This window comes from Megalobrama amblycephala, linkage group LG2, assembly GCF_018812025.1.
Source record: "Megalobrama amblycephala isolate DHTTF-2021 linkage group LG2, ASM1881202v1, whole genome shotgun sequence".
Taxonomy (NCBI): Eukaryota; Metazoa; Chordata; class Actinopteri; order Cypriniformes; family Xenocyprididae; genus Megalobrama; species Megalobrama amblycephala.
The window spans coordinates 33185529-33206048 of record NC_063045.1 but is presented as its reverse complement, the minus strand read 5'-3'; the positions used below and the strand labels follow the sequence as shown (position 1 = coordinate 33206048).

Here is a 20520-nt window from a genome sequence, read left to right as displayed (position 1 = left end):
CTTTTTTCCTCATACTGTACATTTCTGCAGCGCTTCTTTTTACCCTCTGTCTGAAATCCTCTGGTTTAGCTCCTTTCTCCTTAAAGTTCCCTTCTGAAAAGCCAAGTCTGCTCTGGTTAGTCAGATGCCCCAGTCTGTTGTGATTGGTCAACCGCTTAGAGCGTGTGTCGGAAATATAACAGCCCTCATGTTTTAGCTCATGAGGCTTCATGAGCAGATGTAAACAGTATTATATCTATGGTAACTATGGCGTTGGTACTGACTTACCAGTTTGAGCACGAGTCAGATAACGAGAGCGTCTCCTTGACATAGTGAAATCACTTACAAAACTGTTCTTTGAGGGTGAGCTAAAGCTCTTTTCTTTGCTCTTTGCCTATTGTGCACAAATCAATGAAGTGCTCTTTTATTACCATCTGATGCACAAATATTATGGCAAATGATGCTCTGTATGGGAGATGTCAGTGGTTGCATCAAGTAAAACTAAAAAAAAGGTTGCATCTTGAAACAACAAAGGAGACACAACTGTGGACATGTCTTGCAGTGCTTTTGTTCTATGACTGACTTGAGATGGTCATACTATCTCCAGTAAGTTTCTCTTATTGAAATTACAATAACTTTCATGATCACCACAGAAAGCAGTTCCTTGTCTTGCCAGGAAGTGTTACATAAATTAAACGAAACAACACCGACCTGTTCTTCTGTCTTTCCTGCAAGCATTTCTTGGTCAGCTCTTTCAAATGCGGTGATTAAAACATTTCCCTTGAGTGCATGCCATTTTATCTTACTCCGCATATGACACTCACTAGGGCTATGTACGAAATCTAAAAAATGTGTCCTCCTCCAGCATATGAGAGGCATCTAAATCCTTTTATCGTGTCACATCCTGTCTCCTGAGATACCTGACTGATGTTTGAAGGCAGCATAGATGTATCCTTATCATACTGCCTATGATATCCCACAATCCTGTGCTTTCCATTCTGTGATATTTGAGCCAAAAAATAAAGATGGCTTCTGAAAGTTGCAGTTGGTGGTTTGTGTATAAAGGTTTGTTTTTGACCAACTTTTTATTAGTATTAATTAGTATTATAGTAATTAAATATGCTATCACCAAAGCTCTCTATATTTTTGTTGTACATAATTAAATCATTACACTGCCTCAGAAGTCTGATATTAGTTTTGTGAGGTACCTTTGTGTGCAAATGCTGCCTGCAAAGCTGCCTGATATGCAGAGAGGCAACAAGTCAGCTGCCTAAGCTTTCAAACACAGCCTAGTACTGTGCACTTCTGTCATGTCCGAGTCACGCTTTCTCTCAGTGCTCCGTCTTCTCAGCTCTGGCACTTGAGATCTAGCCTGACTACGTCAGACTTCCTACTTCCGCTCAATTTCATTTCGCTTCTGTACTCAGTCTGATACAGCGTCAGAGCTTTGTGTTTGCCACCAGTCTGGAAACAGCCGGGCCAATCAACGAACAGAGGGCGGGCTGAGAGCCGTGACGTAGATGCTAAGCGCCGAGTTTTACATTGTGGGTTAGAGAAATCGAAAACCGAAACGACCGCGGAAATGGGAAACGAGACACGGGATGCAAACTTCGGGATGCATTAACTTCGCATAATCTGCAAAAGTCGTTTACAGCCATGTTCACTCCGGTATTTCGCTCACATCATCATGTGTTTACAACAGGTTTACAGTGGAAGTTCAATCATAGATTTGAGTTCGATGCATGATGTCTGTGCTTCGATGCGGCTGTACAGGCGGATAACATACGTCATAACTAAACGTATCTGATTGGCTTACGGGTAACCAATGATTTTAAACTTCAGACAAGCGTCCCCTAGCGAGAGAGAAAACACTTCTCTATTATGCCATTCCAGACTCTATCTACGAAGCAAAGTGAAGTAGCAGAGTCTGGTATTACCAGGCTACTTGAGATCTACTTTCCCGCTCCAACTTACCTGCCTCTAGACCTTGGGTGCATCCCAATCAGTTCCCTAGGTCATGAATCAGCATACATGAATTCAGGTACAGATAAGGATAGTAAGGACCCTGATTCGCATTCATTGGGACATATAGATGCCTCATTAGTGCCTGTTTCTATGGGTCACTACATGTAAGCTGTCCGCCATATTTGAACAGTCAAATCCATTCCATGAACATTCAAGAGCAAGATGACTGAATCTTCAACCTAGTTATTCACATGTGTGAATATCTATGTCTGCAATAAACATTAGCAAATGATTTCCACAGCATTTAGTTTATCATTAATGTGATAATTCTGCATATTGAGTTACACATAAAAACACAAACCAGCACATTCTCATCTCTGAAACCTCTGGTTTTTACAGCCATAGGCTGCACAATGCTGACATTTTCAATGAAAATTCATAGATTTGTTAGTGTGAGTGATGAACAGCGCCATGTTAACTGTAACAAGATGGCAGATGTGTTGACGTGTCTGGAGCTGGATATCTATGGGGACACTGATGGCTCTACTGTACAACATCACTACTGGTATTTGAACAACAGAAGAACTGATATCTTTCTGATATTATTTGTTCATGTTGTTTAAAAGTCCATTATGATAAATACTATTGTGACATTCAGGGCTCTGACTTCCTGCCTGACAATATTCTGCAAAAAAAAAAAAAAAAAGTTGTGTTTGTAACTCAGGAACAACACTTATTTCCTCATAGCCAGTGAAAATCCATGATAGAATTATCAATATAATTTATTCATTTCCGTTGTATCAGATTCGGTATTAAACACATTGCATTTTTTGTCAGTGCTCTACTTTATTGCAGTGGTTTAGCTTAAAGGTGCCCTAGAACTTTTTTTCAAAAGATGTAATATAAGTCTAAGGTGTCCCCTGAATGTGTCTGTGAAGTTTCAGCTCAAAATACCCCATAGATTTTTTTAAATTATTTTTTTTTAACTGCCTATTTTGGGGCATAATTACAAACGAGCCGATTTCAGGTTGCGGCCCCTTTAAATCGCGCGCTCTCCGCCCCCTCCCGAGCTCTCAACTCTATCACAGCATAAACAAAGTTTACACAGCTAATATAACCCTCAAAATGGATCTTTACAAAGTGTTCGTCATGCATGCTGAATGCATGCGTCGGATTGTGTGAGTATTGTATTTATTTGGGTGTTTACATTTGATATTGAATGAGTTTGAGGCTATGCTCTGTGGCTAACTGGCTAACATTACACACTGTTGGAGAGATTTATAAAGAATGAAGTTGTGTTTATGCATTATACAGACTGCAAGTGTTTAATAATGAAAATAACGACGGCTCTTGTCTCCGTGAATACAGTAAGAAACGATGGTAACTTTAACCACATTTAACAGTACATTAGCAACATGCTAACGAAACATTTAGAAAGACAGTTTACAAATATCACTAAAAATATCATGTTATCATGTATCATGTCAATTATTATTGCTCCATCTGCCATTTTTCGCTGTTTTCCTTGCTTGCTTACCTAGTCTGATTATTCAGCAGTGCACATCCAGACGTTCTGCCCTTGTGTAATACTAACTGCCCTTGTGTTATGCCTCAATCATGAGCTGGCATATGCAAATATTGGGGGCGTACACCTCGACTGTTACGTAACAGTCGGTGTTATGTTGAGATTCGCCTGTTTTCCAGAGGTCTTTTAAACAAATGAGATTTATATAAGAAGGAGGAAACAATGGAGTTTGAAACTCACTGTATGTCTTTTCCATGTACTGAACTCTTGTTATTTAACTATGCCAATATAAATTCAATTTTTAATTCTAGGGCACCTTTAAACCTTAAACAAAATCATTTCGCATACATGCTCCGAACCACTGATTCGAAGCAAAAGATTTGTTAAGCTTCAAAGCTTCAAGAAGCAGTGTTTTGAAATCGCCCATCACTAGATATTGTTGAATAAAGTTGTTATTTTGTTTTTCGGCACACAAAAAGTATTCTTGTCGATTCATAACAATAAGGTTGAACCACTGCAGTCACATAAACTGTTTTAAATACGTCTTTAGTAGCTTTCTGGGCACTGAAAGTGTTAATTGTCTTGCTGTCAATGCAGGTCTCACTGAGCCATCAGATTTTATCAAAAATATCTTAATTTGAGTTCCGAAGATGAACGAGGTCTTACTACAGATGAAGTATTTTCAAAAACAACAGTCACAGTAATAGTATGAATTGTAGCTGAAATATAGCTATTGATGCATGATGCCCACTATAGTGGACAAATTATTAATCAGAATTTTCTCCCAATCTAAAATCAATTTTAACTGTGATATGACTCATTGGATATTGTTTGATGCTAAAACATTTTTTTTTACCTGCAAGAGTCTCCTAGGATAGAAGGAATGGACAGATATTCCGGAGCAACTTGGCATTTCTGACTGGCCATCGGCCATCATAGGTTTGGAGGGAAAAATATATAGGATGATGCACTAGAGTCCACTGTAGAGGTTGATGTGCAACTGCCATCAAAACTCCTGCATATGCAAGAAATGCTTTTTGAATAGTTGTCCACTGTAGTGACCTGTAGTGAGAATTATTGCGCTCTTATTCTGTTCCACTCCGTCTGTTTGGCGCGCAGCAGCGCTTGTTCGCTGTGAAGCCTCACCCACTCCTGACAGCAAAATGGATATGTTAATGAACATATTTGCATGAATTTCTAACATTTACAGATGAAGAAGATAGCTGTGATATGTCTGGTATCCACTGAGAAAAACATGTCTCAAATGCATTAAACAGCACAAATATATTTGCTGTTTGCCATGGTGGATCGATATTTTATCTCCATGAATGAAAATGAGAAATGTAGATCTTCTTTAAAGTTAATTTTACTGAACAAATGTAGTTTAAAAATAAAAAAATAAAACACTACCCCACAGTTTCACAGACAAGTCCCAGACTAAAATGCATGTTTGAGCTGTTTTAACTGAAAGCAATCTGCACTGAAATATCTTAAAATATCAGTGCCATTGTTTTGTCTCAAGATGGACACCAGTAATGTTTTTTTCTAAGTCACATTTATAAAAGCTTCTTAAATGCCCTAATTGAATTAAGACAATTCATATTACTGTAATTGTCTAGATTGGCAATATATATATATTGCCAATCTAGACAATTACAGTAATATGATGTTTGTCTACATTCTTAACGAATATTAGCTGGTTATTCCTGCCTGTAAGTCCTGTCTGTGAAACAGACCAATATGTAGTGGGGAAAAAAAAAAAAGAAAAAAGAAAAAAAAGAAATATATATAGATTTCTGAAGGATCGTGTGACACTGAAGACTGGATTAACGATGCTGAAAATTCAGCTTTGCCAACACAAGAATAAATTACATTTTAAAATATTTTCAAATAGAAAAAGTCATTTTAAATTGTAATAATATTTCACAATATTACTGTTTTTACTGTATTTTTAATTAAGTAAATGCACCCTTGGTGAGCAGACGAAACTTCTTTTAAAAGCATTAAAAATCTTACCAATCCCAAACTTTTGAGCGGTAGTGTATATATATATATATATATATATATATATAACCACATCCTGGAGAAGATTGTGAAACAAAACCCATTCAAAAATGTGGGGGAGATTCACAAAGAGTGGACTGCAGCTGGAGTCAGTGCTTCAAGAACCACTACGCACAGCCGTATGCAAGACATGGGTTTCAGCTGTGGCATTCCTTGTGTTAAGCCACTCTTGAACAACATATATATATATATATATATATATATACAGGTGCTGGTCATATAATTAGAATATCATCAAAAAGTTGATTTATTTCACTAATTCCATTCAAAAAGTGAAACTTGTATATTATATTCATTCATTACACACAGACTGATATATTTCAAATGTTTATTTCTTTTAATTTTGATGATTATAACTGACAACTAAGGAAAATCCCAAATTCAGTATCTCAGAAAATTAGAATATCACTTAAGACCAATACAAAGAAAGGATTTTTAGAAATTTTGGCCAACTGAAAAGTATGAACTTGAAAAGTATGAGCATGTACAGCACTCAATACTTAGTTGGGGCTCCTTTTGCCTGAATTACTGCAGCAATTTGAGTGTTATGAGAGCCCAGGTTGTTCTGATAGTGGCCTTCAGCTCTTCTGCATTGTTGGGTCTGGCATATCACATCTTCCTCTTCACAATACCCCATAGATTTTCTATGGGGTTAAGGTCAGGCGAGTTTGCTGGCCAATTAAGAACAGGGATACCATGGTCCTTAAACCAGGTACTGGTAGCTTTGGCACTGTGTGCAGGTGCCAAGTCCTGTTGGAAAATGAAATCTGCATCTCCGTAAAGTTGGTCAGCAGCAGGAAGCATGAAGTGCTCTAAAACGTCTTGGTATACGGCTGCGTTGATCTTGGACCTCAGAAAACACAGTGGACCAACACCAGCAGATGACATGGCACCCCAAACCATCACTGACTGTGGAAATTTTTACACTGGACCTCAAGCAACATGGATTGTGTGCCTCTCCTCTCTTCCTCCAGACTCTGGGACCCTGATTTCCAAAAGAAATGCAAAATTTACTTTCATCAGAGAACATAACTTTGGACCACTCAGCAGCAGTCCAGTCCTTTTTGTCTTTAGACACTTCTGACGCTGTCTGTTGTTCAACTCATGTGCTCATTAGTAGAGACAGCAGGACCTGAAATGGGTGTGTCAGAAATAGGGAGACTGCTGTAGGCTACACAATCATGGGGAAGACTGCTGACTTGACAGTTGTCCAAAAGACGAGGACAACTGCACAAGGAGGGCAAGACACAAAAGGTCATGCAAAAGAGGCTAGCTGTTCACAGAGCTCTGTGTCCAAACACATTAATAGAGAGGCGAAGGGAAGGAAAATATGTGGTAGAAAAAAGTGTACAAGCAATAGGGATAACCACATCCTGGAGAAGATTGTGAAACAAAACCCATTCAAAAATGTGGGGGAGATTCACAAAGAGTGGACTGCAGCTGGAGTCAGTGCTTCAAGAACCACTATGCACAGTCATATGCAAGACATGGGTTTCAGCTGTGGCATTCCTTGTGTTAAGCCACTCTTGAACAACAGACAGCGTCAGAAGTGTCTAAAGACAAAAAGGACTGGACTGCTGCTGAGTGGTCCAAAGTTATGTTCTCTGATGAAAGTAAATTTTGCATTTCTTTTGGAAATCAGGGTCCCAGAGTCTGGAGGAAGAGAGGAGAGGCACACAATCCATGTTGCTTGAGGTCCAGTGTAAAGTTTCCACAGTCAGTGATGGTTTGGGGTGCCATGTCATCTGCTGGTGTTGGTCCACTGTGTTTTCTGAGGTCCAAGGTCAACGCAGCCGTATACCAAGACGTTTTAGAGCACTTCATGCTTCCTGCTGCTGACCAACTTTACGGAGATGCAGATTTCATTTTCCAACAGGACTTGGCACCTGCATACAGTGCCAAAGCTACCAGTACCTGGTTTAAGGACCATGGTATCCCTGTTCTTAATTGGCCAGCAAACTCGCCTGACCTTAACCCCATAGAAAATCTATGGGGTATTGTGAAGAGGAAGATGTGATATGCCAGACCCAACAATGCAGAAGAGCTGAAGGCCACTATCAGAACAACCTGGGCTCTCATAACACTCAAATTGCTGCAGTAATTCAGGCAAAAGGAGCCCCAACTAAGTATTGAGTGCTGTACATGCTCATACTTTTCAGTTGGCCAAAATTTCTAAAAATCCTTTCTTTGTATTGGTCTTAAGTGATATTCTAATTTTCTGAGATACTGAATTTGGGATTTTCCTTAGTTGTCAGTTATAATCATCAAAATTAAAAGAAATAAACATTTGAAATATATCAGTCTGTGTGTAATGAATGAATATAATATACAAGTTTCACTTTTTGAATGGAATTAGTGAAATAAATCAACTTTTTGATGATATTCTAATTATATGACCAGCACCTGTATATATATATATATATATATATATATATATATATATATATATATATATATATATATATATATATTGCCAATCTAGAAAATCACAGTAATATGATGTTTGTCTACATTCTTAACGAATATTAGGTGGTTATTCCTGGCTTAATCTAAGCCCTGTCTGTGAAACCGGCCTAAATGTAATGGGAAAAAAAAAAAAAAAGTATATATATATATATATATATATATATATATATATATATATATATACACATATATTGCCAATCATATGATGATGTTTGTCTATATTCTTAACAAATATTAGCTGGTTATTTAAAATGATTTGAAATTAAGGTAACACTTTACAATAAGGTTAATTAGTTAACTACATTAGTTAACAAGAACGAATAATGAACTGCACTTACATAGCATTTATTAATCTTTGTTAATGTTCATTTCAACATTTACTAATACATTATTAAAATCTTGTTAACATTAGTTAATGCACTGTGAACTAACATGAACAAACAATGAACTGCTGTATTTCCATTAACTAACATTAAGGAAGATTAGTAAATACAGTAACAAATGTATTGCTCATGGTTAGTTCATGTTAGTTAATACATTAACTAATGAACCTTATTGTAAAGTGTTACTGAAATTAATTTTATATTCAGGGATTGACTTGATAGAGGTAGTAGAATCTTCTGTATTGTTCATGCCTATCCTAATATACAAACAATATATTATTTTTTTGTTTTTAAATCATACCCTCATTGGGGGCTGAGCTCCTCTAACACTGAAATCCTAGAATCGCCCCTGCTGCTGACAAAGGCAGAGTGCCCATGTTAAATATGTAAATTATAATACACATTACTCTGGCCCTGCAGTAATTCAACGGATGTAAAACAATGAGATTCAAACCTCCATGAGAGTCAAAGAATAAACAGAGACATCAGCAAATGAACATTTAATACTCAGTTCATATATTCCCATGTACAATTGTGACACATTGTCTATATAGCTTGTTTTCTACAAGTTGCATTTGATCAGATACCATTTTTTGTACATCTACAAATATAAGTTAGTACTGTACATTACTTACCAATTATTGGCATGAACTGATCTCAGGGAAACCTCTTGTAAACATTGGCTGTTTCAAGTTATATCTTTACAGTCAACATGTCCTGGCAGCAGAATGAAAAGAAAGAAAAATACCTCTATACAGTTTTCAGAATATACCCTTTTGTGTTTTGTACATTGTTAGAATAAGGCTTCTCAAAGTTGATGGATATGCAGCTGGAGCAGAAGTGCTTTTGTTTATTCAGATGATAACATGGACCCACAGATTAAAGAATGTTCTGGAAGGAAATGCTATCTTGCTATCAGCGTTTGTGCAATTAAGCATAATCTCTTTCTGAAAATAGCTCTTCTTTGCTTTTAGCCTATAATATCTGCCTTAAGCCCTTTAACATCAAGGTTTTAAGGTGCTAACTTTTACAATATTGTGGTATTATTATATTAATATTGCTTCTCTCCTCTCACAAATCTCTTAAACAGCTGTATCATTACTGGGAAGTGCTCTGTGGTTTGGAACAATCAAAGGTCAAACATTTGATCACTTGAGCTCACATCGGTATGAAATCATGTCACTTTGCAATTCCTCAACAGATCAAGGATGGGAATATTAGGGTTAGTTGTGATTTACAAGTGACTCACTTCTCACTTCAATACCTAAAACTGTCTGTTGTCCAAAATGAATTTGTCATTACCAGTGTGACCGATTACATTTGACGTGTTACAAGCTTAAATTCTCTTAACAATAATCATGACTTTACTTCCTGGTCTGTGTTCATATAAATGAACACCATCTACTTAGGTCCTTCGAAATGACTCTCGTTTCAAAGGACATAAATACCAGTTTAGCAGCGACGAAACAATTACTTAATAATTTAATGTGATTAAAACTTGAAGTTTATGGCTCATTAATATGTGATCCAGGTACATTTCCCCGACAAGGTGATAAGACTGACTAGAAGGAGTTTTATAAAAGAACAATTTAGCAAAAACAGAAATCCTGACAGCTGTCAGTTGACGAGGACAGAATGATAGAGTCATGAGAGTGAAAACGGCAGCTTTTAGATCGATTAAAAACGAGGGAAACTCTTCCCTAAAACATCCATGTTTTGATGCTCGGACCCTCGAGTTCTTGGCTGTCCTAAAATGTCAGTTAAATGACAAGATCTTGTGAAATGCCAACAGGTAGATATTTGAACTTAAAAGGATTAAATAAGTCAGGATATCTGCATAGATGACTCTGAGCAGCAGTTTGTGGGAGTTCACCACAGAGAAACCTTCCCATGTACTAACACTTCATTTCCAAACTACCCCTCTGCCATCTTCAACACAGTGACGGTCAAACCAATTCTGTCCTGGAACATTTAAAAAGCTTTGAGTTTGAGTTTCATATCACTCATTGACAAGTGATACGGCTTCAGAAGTCCTGGGGCCCTTTTTAGCTTGTTTCTTTTACAGATCATGTGATCTGCCATTATGTGCACCTCACAGAGGTAAATTAATGATCCCCGTTACTAATGACGACCACCTCAGGGCCAGCTGTGGTAGTTGGGATACGGGGCATCTTCTTGAGTGGGCTGGGAACATGCTGAGAACGACAGAAAAACACAATCAGCCAAACACAAAACACTTGTGAATTGTTTTACTACAAAAAAAAAAAAAAATCAGTCAACAGTGGTAAGACTAGAGTGTTTGTTTCCGAACGTGGCACATTTTCTGTTGGTCGGCGTGACAGATTCGTGTAACCAACTTGAATGTGAGCGTTGTGAATCTTTTTCACTCTCAAGGTTTGTTTATTTCGATTAGGGCACTTTTCAGAGAAATTAACCTACTAATGCCTAAAGTATGCCTAAAGCCTAAAGTATACTTCAGTTTTGATGTGACTGCTTAGCCATTTAAAGTCTGACAACATGCACAAACACAGGCCTTGACACATGCGCACTAGAAAGTTTCATCTTTGTCTAGTGTCTGAGCTATTTCTCTCCAAAAGTTATGAGTGCTAAAATGTCTTTGTACTCATTTAAACTAGAGCTGTGATATCTCTCAATGCGAGTGTCTATTATTGTTGGCCGCTCCAGAAGATTGTTGTTGTTCTGTCTCTTCTGTTTCTCTTCAATCTGGCTGTGTGCGTACAGAGAACTACTGTGCTGATGATAAAATGTACATCATATGCTGTACACATACACTAGTGTACACTAGGACTGGGTAATAAAAAAAAAAAAAAAAAAAAAAAAAAAAAAAAGATTTCTCAATTTTAATCTATTCTCATTTTTACGAAACAATATCGATTCTTAAATCCCAAGAATCGATTAGTCTAGCTTGTTTTCAGTTAATGAATGAGCAGAATATGTAGCGCCTCCCATCCAATAAATCGCAATTATCTTTGTGCTTTGTTACTTATGGTATGAAGCAAAGTCTCAGATTTCAAATGACGTCCATCTTATTATGAGATTCAAAAAATAAATACCGTTTTGGCGCTGTTTAATGTGGCGTGACAGATCTCTTTAGCGCCTTGGTTAAAGAGAAGCGTCAGCACGGAGCGCATGTGAACGTCCTCTCCTCCGCTTTAATACCAGTTACAGCGCGAAATAAACGCGACTAAACATCTGAAGGTATGTTAAAATATACAGTACAACCTACCGAAATTCGTATCATGTCTCGTGTAATAGCTCAATCAGTGTTTCGACCTCGGAAAGACATCAATAAAACAGCTTGTAAACAATGTCACGTAACGTCACATTTACCTCAGAAAAACATATTCAGTGACCATAAACTCATTAGTCAGCTAGAAAAGTGAACTCTAGAAAGAAACATTCTGATAAATATAGCTATGCACCGATACATATTCATTATTTTTAATGTTCTTCAATATTTAATGCATGTTTGAATAAATCAGTTATGACAGCCACGATTTAAATGTTTATATTTCAAAAAAACGAATTGGAGTAGAAATATGATTATGTAATTCTAAACTTTATTTATAATAAACACAGAGTGTAATTTAAGTGTTTGTATATAAATAAGTTAATTTAACCTTCAGTATTATTATAGTAGTACTAAATGACTCCCATGTGTTCCAAAATTGTGTCAACACCCAGCCCTAGTGTACACGTAAAAGCTGAAGTATACTTTGAGCTTTACTTATAGCTGAATCTACATGTTTAACTGCTACAGAGGTAAGTATTTTAACAATGACAAAAGACATACAGCATACCTCAGCAGCAATGCTGGAAGTGACCAGTCCAGCCTCCAGAGGTCTGTCATCGTTCATAGAGCGCCTGGCATACTGCCTACGATGCTTCTCATCCACACGAGTGAGGTACCATGTTCCTGGGGAAAGTTCATCTACTGAGCCTTGAGGGATGTAGTTTGCTGTGGGAATATGAGAAACATCACATGGCCAAATGGATCCAAAAGATTTTCATAAAGAAAGAGAAAAAAAAAAAAATCAATGAGGGAAGAACAGAATGCAAATGCTTGATTACCTAAATGATGAGTTTCTTCTCTGAGCTTCATGTTCTCAGCAAAAACACCCGGTGAAACCTTCTTTCTAGAGTCCAGTCTGGCCTGCAGGTCACACAGGCTGGAGACCAACTTATCCAAAGCAGAGCCTTAAAATAAAGATGTACATTAGCACAACTGACTGACTGTCAATCAACCTTGAGTTAACAATGGCTGGGTGATACGACTAGCCTCTTATATAACTTCAGGCAGCTTTGTTGATTATGAGTACACTGCATGCCGCTTGTGTCCAATGTGTAAGTCTGTGTCTATACTGAATATTTCAAAACATATTCCAAATCCATATGTCCTGTTGTCAAAAGTAGTACACCAGAAATAGAGCCACTGATGCTCTCTCTTCAGTGGAGACAGCATCAGTGATTTTAATGGCTCCATTTGCCTTAGACATGACGCACTGCTTGCATCCGGTGTAGACACGGTTTAACTGAAGCTTGGCAATTTTTACAATTGCCAAGCAATGTTGCAATTACTATTAGGTTAGTTCCAAATAAAAGATAAAGTTCATTTAATTTAATTCCCCCTTTAAAAATATAGCCATTACTACATTGTTATGTATGATATAATAATACAATATAACTAAAAACATTTGGTGTTGAAATTCTAGATAATTCATAAAATGTCTTATATCATGACCAGCTTTTGTGTGTGTGTGTGTGTGCGCGCATGTGTACCAGGTGTGGCGTCTTGTGTGACTCTGATGGAGTAGAGTGTGGCAGCAAAGCCTGAGCCGTAAGAAAACACACCAACTCTCTGCCCTGCCAACTGCTGGGGTGTATGTCTGTAGAGATTTGAAAAAAATAATAATAATCACTAGTGCATCAAATTTACAGTGGCTTTGAATAATCATGAATGCTGTAATGTACACTCAGGAAAACAAGACAAAGCACCCGTGACACTTACTGTGCGAGAACTGAAGCCAAGCAGCCGTACACTGATGGTGTGTACATGTTGCCATTCTGGTTCGATATGAGGAGAGACGCCTTGGTTTTATTCTCAAACAGTTCTGAACTGGCTTTCATAAAGGCCTTCTCCACATCTCTGTCAAAATAAGTGTCCTCAATCTTCACATCTCTGCAAAAAATGGGAAAGAAATTTAAATCGTTTGGTTTATCCATGATGTGGTCACTATAAACTGCTGTTATATGGAAAAGAGCTGTAAGAATAATCTTCAAAAATTCGCTTTTTGTGTCGAAAAACAAAAAAAACAGCATATAGGTTTGGAATAATATGAGTAACTAATGACAGAATTTTCCATTCCGGTGAACTTTTCCTTTAAATAAAAATCCAGTGGGATTGATTGTGTACGCGTTTTTTTTTTTTAACTGTCTGTTGTGTGACACTCATTTGGTGCTGCTACCATTTTTAACGCCAATGGAAGGAGGATATTAACCTGAAAGCTTCCAGGCCGCTGAAGGGGCCGCTCTCTGTGTTTGGACTGGGATGATGGAGGAAATCGTTGAGCATTAGGCGAGCCAAAGACTTCTGGACCAGTTTGCAGTAAGGAGAGTGGAACACCATGAAGCCAAAGTCTTCAAGACTGCAGCGCCTTTCAAGACCCTCTGAAACACAAGAGAAGCCCTTAAGAAAACAAACTAATAATACTAGACACTATGACAGAGTTTGTACAAACACTTTTTATATTGGGTTGATATAATCTTGTAAAACACTTGTGCTTTACTTTTTATATATAGAATGTAAAAACATGCATGTACACAATAAGTGCATTGTATCAAATGATTAATTTAAATGTAAGTACATAGTAAAAAAGTGAGTACATAGAATTTGTGTCTAGAATTTTTAATGATCCTTTTTGCTATCTGGCATCCCCTCAGTCACTATTTACTTTCACAATATGGCAGAATAATACTTAAATAGATACAATAAAGAAATAGATTAAAGCAAATATATAAAAGAGGCTCAAGAAACTCTATGATGGATTTACACTGTTTGAGAATATGTGGATATATTTGCCAACCTCTTTGCCACTGGGCATGGATCTTGTTCTTGAAGACAGCGTAGCATCGATCTAAAGCACTGAGGTAACACTGGATGGAAAGCTTGCCGTCCACCACTGGATACTCAGACACCATATCTGGCTTATAGAAATCATATGCATGCTGCATATGTGTCCCACGAAGCCCTGTTAAAATATGTGATTACATTTCAATTACTTCATGAAATAAAGAATACAGAGCATAACTAGGTATAAATGGTGTTTTCTGCATAAACATAGTGTGGATTTTAACCTTGGTATCACAAAGACAACAAACCCCGTTTTGTTAGAGCTCTCTATGTCAGTGTGACAAAGGTCATGACAGCTGGCTGTTAAGGCAGGCCTCATACCTCTCTCAAAGGCCAGAGGGGCGTTGGGTCCAACTAGCATGGCCACGGCTCCAGCTCCCCCTGTAGGCCTGGCGCTGCCCGTGGCATAAACGGCAATATCACCAGCAACAACCAGAGCGTAGCGACCTGCGCCATCAAAACCTATTAGTTAGTCAATGCTCAATAGGCAAACAACTCAAATCAAAATTAAGCAGCAATATTTGAGTGCTTTTTAAAGTGTATGTGGAAACATGCCATGGTCAGGTCATATTTCACCCTAAAATAAGAGCTGATCTAAAAACTAACCCAAAATAAGATTTATTCTGCATAGAAGGTAATGAAGCATCTTTTAGGACTGATATGATCTTTTGCACTGTGATATTTCCCCCCTAAATTCTTACTTTTTTGTCATTTGTAATTCCCCTTATTCTTAATGGTGATTCTCAGTACTGTAAAAAAAATTGTATAATTTAAATTAAAAGCAGTATTTCAAATACTACCATGATATATATATATATATATATATATATATATATATATATATATATATATATATATATATATTAAACTTATGTAATATAACATTTATGCATTTCAAACAGTAGAGCATGGTGCTAGAAACACCAAGGTCATGGGTTCGATTCCCAGTGAATCAAGCAATGCCTGATAAAAATGTAAATGTAAGCAAAGACTGATAAAAACGTCTCCCTTGAACGTAATGCACGGATAAATGCATGTGCCAAATGCAAAAATGTAAATGTAAAACATCCTTTCAAAAAATAAGAGCTATTAATAATGCTTTTGAATTACAATAATGTGTTTAACCGTCCTAAAAAAAAAGTGTCACAATGCAAAAATCACATTGTCCTATTGTTCTTTAAGCAAAATTTAATTATAAATAAATATATTATATATTTAATAATATATTTTATAATATTTTTTTTGCTTTCATTTTGAGGTGAAACATGATCTGGATATGTTCATGACAGTTTACAGATACATTTGATTTTCTTCTGTAAACTACGACTGAGATGCGCACCGTCCCAGGAGCTGGACTCCACCCAGTTGACGGCGTTGAAGAGCGCAGCGGTTCCTCCATAGCACGCGTTAGTGGTGTCCACTCCCTCCACGTCAGTGTTGCCCGACTCTTCGAACAGCTGCATCAGGACAGTCTTGGTGGATTTGGATTTATCGATGATGGTTTCCGTGCCCACCTCCAGCCTACCCACGCTGTCGTAGGACAGGCTGTTCCTCTCCATTAATCGCTGCACCACCGTCAGGCACAGAGAGTTAATGTCCTCCCGGTCCGAGCAGAAACCCATGCGCGCCTGTCCCAGCCCAACGGTGTATTTGCCGGCCCCGACGCCATCGTACTCTTCCAGCTCTGCTTGGTCCACGTACTGAGAGGGCACGTACACCTCCATGGCGATGATTCCCACATCTTTAGGCCATGTGGCCTCACAAATTGCAGGGAGTGATCCAGGCATTCTGAATGGACTGAGACAAAAAAAGTGTGCAGTCCGGTATAAATTCAGCTGACACACTGACTCACATAAAGCAGGTTTATTACAGTAACGGTCCCACTAAATGGGCGACCCGTATAGGTTTTTCAACAGACAATACTGCTATCTAGAGAACTGGGTCACAGCTTACAGATATAATGCAGAGGTACACTACCGGTCAAAAATTTGGAATTATTTCGATTTTTTAATGTTTTTGAAAGAAGTCTCTTCTGCTCACCAAGGCTAAATTAAACTAAACATTTATTCCTGTGATTAAAGCTGAATTTTCAGCATCATTACTCCAGTGTGCTTCATAAATCATTCTAATATGCTGATTTGATGCTCAAGAAACATATCAGTGTAGAAAACTGCTTCATATTTCATGATTTTTTCAGGATTCTTTGATGAATAGAAAGTTCAAAAGAACAGCATTTATTTGAAATATCATTTTGCAGCAATGTGAAAGCCTTTACTGTCACTTTTGATCAATTTAATGTGCCCTTGCAGAATAAAAGTATTAATTTCTTTTTAAAATGTTTCTTTAGCAACAAATCAGCATATTAGAATGATTTCCGAATGATCATGTGACACTGAAGACTGGAGTAATGATGCTGAAAATTCAGCTTTGATCACAGGAATACATTACATTTTAAAATATATTCACATAGAAAACAGCCATTTTAAACTGTAATAACAAAAATGAAACAAATGTATCTGTGCAACATAATGACATAAAGAGAAAAGAGCCATTAGGAAGTGAAAGAGGCACATGGCAAAGCCTGTTAGCCACTGGAGCTCTGCTCTCCTCTAATGAGATTAACCCTTTAACTGGGTAAAGGACATTACCTTTAACCTACATAGATATGGCTCTGCAGAGCAGCTTGTCTTGTTCGGTGTCAAGTAAACAGACTGGACCAGTCAATGTGTAAAAAACAAAACACTATTGGTAACTTATTTATTTACACGCAGAGCATGTGCATAAAAGAGTTCATAGGAACAGAAGTAGTTGTATTTCGGTATCACGTGATCTTGAGACTTACAGTCTTCTTTAGGTTAAAAACAGCTAACTTCTCGTGTTTCTTTAGTCGGTATGATTTATACCAATACAAGTTGTTGTTCTGGTTAGATTCGGATGATCTAATCCTCCTCTGTAATAATCTTTGCCTCTTAATCATCCCATCTGCACTAATGTGGTCATTTTACTAGTTCTATACGTGATGAAGTAGCCTAAATAACTCGCTATACATTGAGCGTTCTGGTTTGTCGTGTCGCTAACAGTGATGAGGAAACGCTTTCATTGCTCACTGATGCTTCTCTTAGTAATAATTCTTTTTTTATTAGTAACTAATAAAATACATTTACATTAAACATACATACCATAAGATGTAGTGTTGTAATACTTCAGGAAAGGATCTGACCGCACCTACATGTGTACCTACATGGCAGACCGCGAACGCCACATTCATCACTAACATATATGATCGCATTCAGAATATTTTCTACTTACCTTACAATCATATATTAGTTTCTATAACGAGACTGCTAGATTCGGAGACCAGTCCCGTCCGGAGATCTCATAAGGTCAGATGTTTGGTGAGTGTGTAGTCGAGCAGTATTTGTGAACGGACCGCCTTCCGTCGACGGAGGAGTGCGTCTCAATTCACGGACGTCTACTACGTACTACACAGTGCGTACATTTACACATATACAACAAGCAAGAATTTTCGATGTTACTCCAGTGTTTCTAATCCTACTATATTCAGGACGCGTGAATACGAACGTTTTTAACCGTTTTTAAACCAACATTTTGTTTTGTTTTGCTTTTAGCCTATTTTGTTTTAGTAAACACCGTTTGAATTTGTGAATTTTTAAAACAAATAAAAACTTTAAATGTATATTTGCCCTATAAATGTATAAATTGGCGCGAGGCAATTGTTTCAAATATTCAATTAACGTGATTTGTACTATTTTAGTATCTAATATTAGTAACGTCACTATGATAGTAAATGAGATTTGAGGATCAACTTGTTGCAGGGACAGAACTGAGCTGCACGATCAGAGGAAGTGTTTTTATCTGTAAAGTTATAGAGTTTAATCTCAAGCGCTGCTATATTATTTTAATTCAGAAAGGTGATTTTATTATATTTCACTTTCTTTCTTTATGATGTATTTTATAACAATTATTAGTCATTAATAAAAGAGCTTTTTAAGTGCACACTGAACTATTAAGAGAAAGACATTCATTCATCAGTAATCTTGGAATTAATGTAACGTTAGTGTAGCTGGGAATTTTATAAAATATAACATTAATTAAGATTAACATTAACAAAGTTACCTCAGAATTAAGTTCATTATAGCTGAAAACAATTTTTGACTGGACTTACCTTTATAACAGTTAAATTCCCGGGTGGTGACAGTCGTTTGTCATTAAGTGAAACGGTATTAGAGACATACTATTTATACATGGCAAGCGGACGATACCTGTGCGGCGCGCGCGTCTGTTTCTGGAGCGCTTTTCGCATAGCCAATCAAAACACAGATGCGTTCTGAAGGTCCTCATCTTCCCGCCCCTTAACGTCCTCATCCAGTGGGAGCTTCAGAAAGGAGGGTCGCTAGACGAGGTGCGCCTGGTGGTTCAATGGTGTGAGTGAATGACGGTATATGGTGAGAGAGCGGCAGCCAATCAGAGCATACGTCTGATTTGCTCGCCATTTCTGCGCGAATCGGCAAGGAAGCATATCGTTTCCATGACTACAAGAGGTTGAACGATAAAAACATGATTTTGGAGTATCACCACATCTCAAGTCGCTAAACTTCTATCAAGTATTCATTGAAATGACAGAGTGTAATTCATTTGATAATCTAAAATTCATGAAAATATAACAATGTCTAATTCCCCCTTCTTAACAAGTTACTACATTTAGATGACTAAGATGACATGTCTAGAGATCATGGGAGAGAGTGATTGTTGAAGAGCTGACCCACAGAAACTCAACCAATAAATTCATGCTTCTAATGTCTTCACACTTTTAGGACATTTTAAGTGGTGTAGTTAAAATAGTGCAAAGTAACACATGAAAAACCTAAATGGGGGAAAACTATCATTTGTAATGTAATCTATTACATATTACTTATTCTAGGTAATATGACTGCTTCTTTATAACTTTTAAATTACTTTTGACCTAACTTGTTTATCACAATATTTTTGAAAATAATTTTGAACTAAAAATACAGAAAAGATATATATGGTAACACTTTACAATAAGGTTAATTTGTTAACATTAATGTATTAACTATGAACTAACCATGAGCAATACATTTGTTACTGTATTTGTTAACGTTAGTTAATAAAAATACATCAGTTCATTGTTTGTTCATGTTACTTCACAGTGCATTAACTAATGTTAATACAACTTTTGATTTTAATAATGTATTAGTAAATGTTTAAAATTAACTAAGATTAATAAATGCTGTAGAAGTGCAGTTCATTATTAGTTCATGTTAACTAATGTAGTTAACTAATGAACCTTATTGTAAAGTGTTACCATATACTGTATATCTAACAAAAAAGAAAATATAGTCCTTTTTTTAGCAACAACATGATTTGCATTAAACATTATATAAATATATATTAATCAAAGAGGTTCAGCTGACAAAAAAGTTTGGGAATTAAAAAAATTGGGAATGCATTACATTTAAATATGAAATTACATGAATTTGTGCATTTTAATATAAGAAGAATTAAGGAGAATCAATAAATTATGAACAATGTACTGTCCATTGTGTGAATAATATGTAATCAAGTTTAAAAAAAGTATTTTAAAATGTAATATAATCTAATTATAAGTACTTAATTTTTGGAATCTGATTACATAATCCAGATTACATGTAATCAGTTAATACTGTATATATATATATATATATACATACAAACCCAATTCCAAAAAAGTTGGGACACTGTACAAATTGTGAATAAAAACAGAATGCAATGATTTGGAAGTTTCAAATTTCAATATTTTATTCAGAATACAACATAGATGACATATCAAATGTTTAAACTGAGAAAAATGATCATTTTAAGGGAAATGTATCATTTTAATGGCATCCCCTCTTCTTTTTATAACAGTCTGAACATGTCTGGGGAATGAGGAGACAAGTTGCTCAAAATGTTTTCTATGAGTAAAA

The 20520-nt window shown here is 36.6% G+C and overlaps 2 protein-coding genes across 5 annotated transcripts in view; one reads left to right on the top strand and one right to left on the bottom strand.

The window, feature by feature from the left end:
* The window catches only part of LOC125255945 (histone-lysine N-methyltransferase 2D-like), a 526365-nt gene that overhangs the window by 312637 nt on the left and 193208 nt on the right, over positions 1-20520 (top strand). The gene's annotated exons all lie outside the window — the stretch shown is intronic.
* Positions 8868-18876, bottom strand: hmgcs1 (3-hydroxy-3-methylglutaryl-CoA synthase 1 (soluble)). Of its 3 annotated transcripts, none has more exons than XM_048171597.1 (10): positions 18720-18876; positions 15873-16330; positions 14855-14980; positions 14487-14651; positions 13902-14070; positions 13412-13582; positions 13183-13289; positions 12475-12600; positions 12204-12361; positions 8868-10577 (listed from the first exon to the last, which is right to left on the bottom strand). In XM_048171597.1, the coding sequence occupies exons 2-10, from the start codon at positions 16318-16320 to the stop codon at positions 10488-10490; spliced, it is 1560 nt and encodes a 519-aa protein (XP_048027554.1). In that variant the 5' UTR covers positions 16321-16330; positions 18720-18876; the 3' UTR covers positions 8868-10487. The 3 variants fall into 3 exon arrangements, with proteins under 3 accessions (XP_048027554.1, XP_048027545.1, XP_048027537.1); XM_048171588.1 differs by lacking the exon at positions 18720-18876 and adding an exon at positions 17843-18000; XM_048171580.1 differs by lacking the exon at positions 18720-18876 and adding an exon at positions 17713-17823.

Coding starts and splice junctions, on each gene's coding strand:
- hmgcs1 (XM_048171580.1), bottom strand. CDS start 17,822: ATGCGATCATATATGTTAGTGATGAATGTGGCGTTCGCGGTCTGCCAT. Junction 14,071..14,486: donor CCATGCCCAGTGGCAAAGAG/GTTGGCAAATAT, acceptor CTTGTGTTTCAG/AGGGTCTTGAAAGGCGCTGC. Junction 13,583..13,901: donor AGCGGCCTGGAAGCTTTCAG/GTTAATATCCTC, acceptor CATTTTTTGCAG/AGATGTGAAGATTGAGGACA.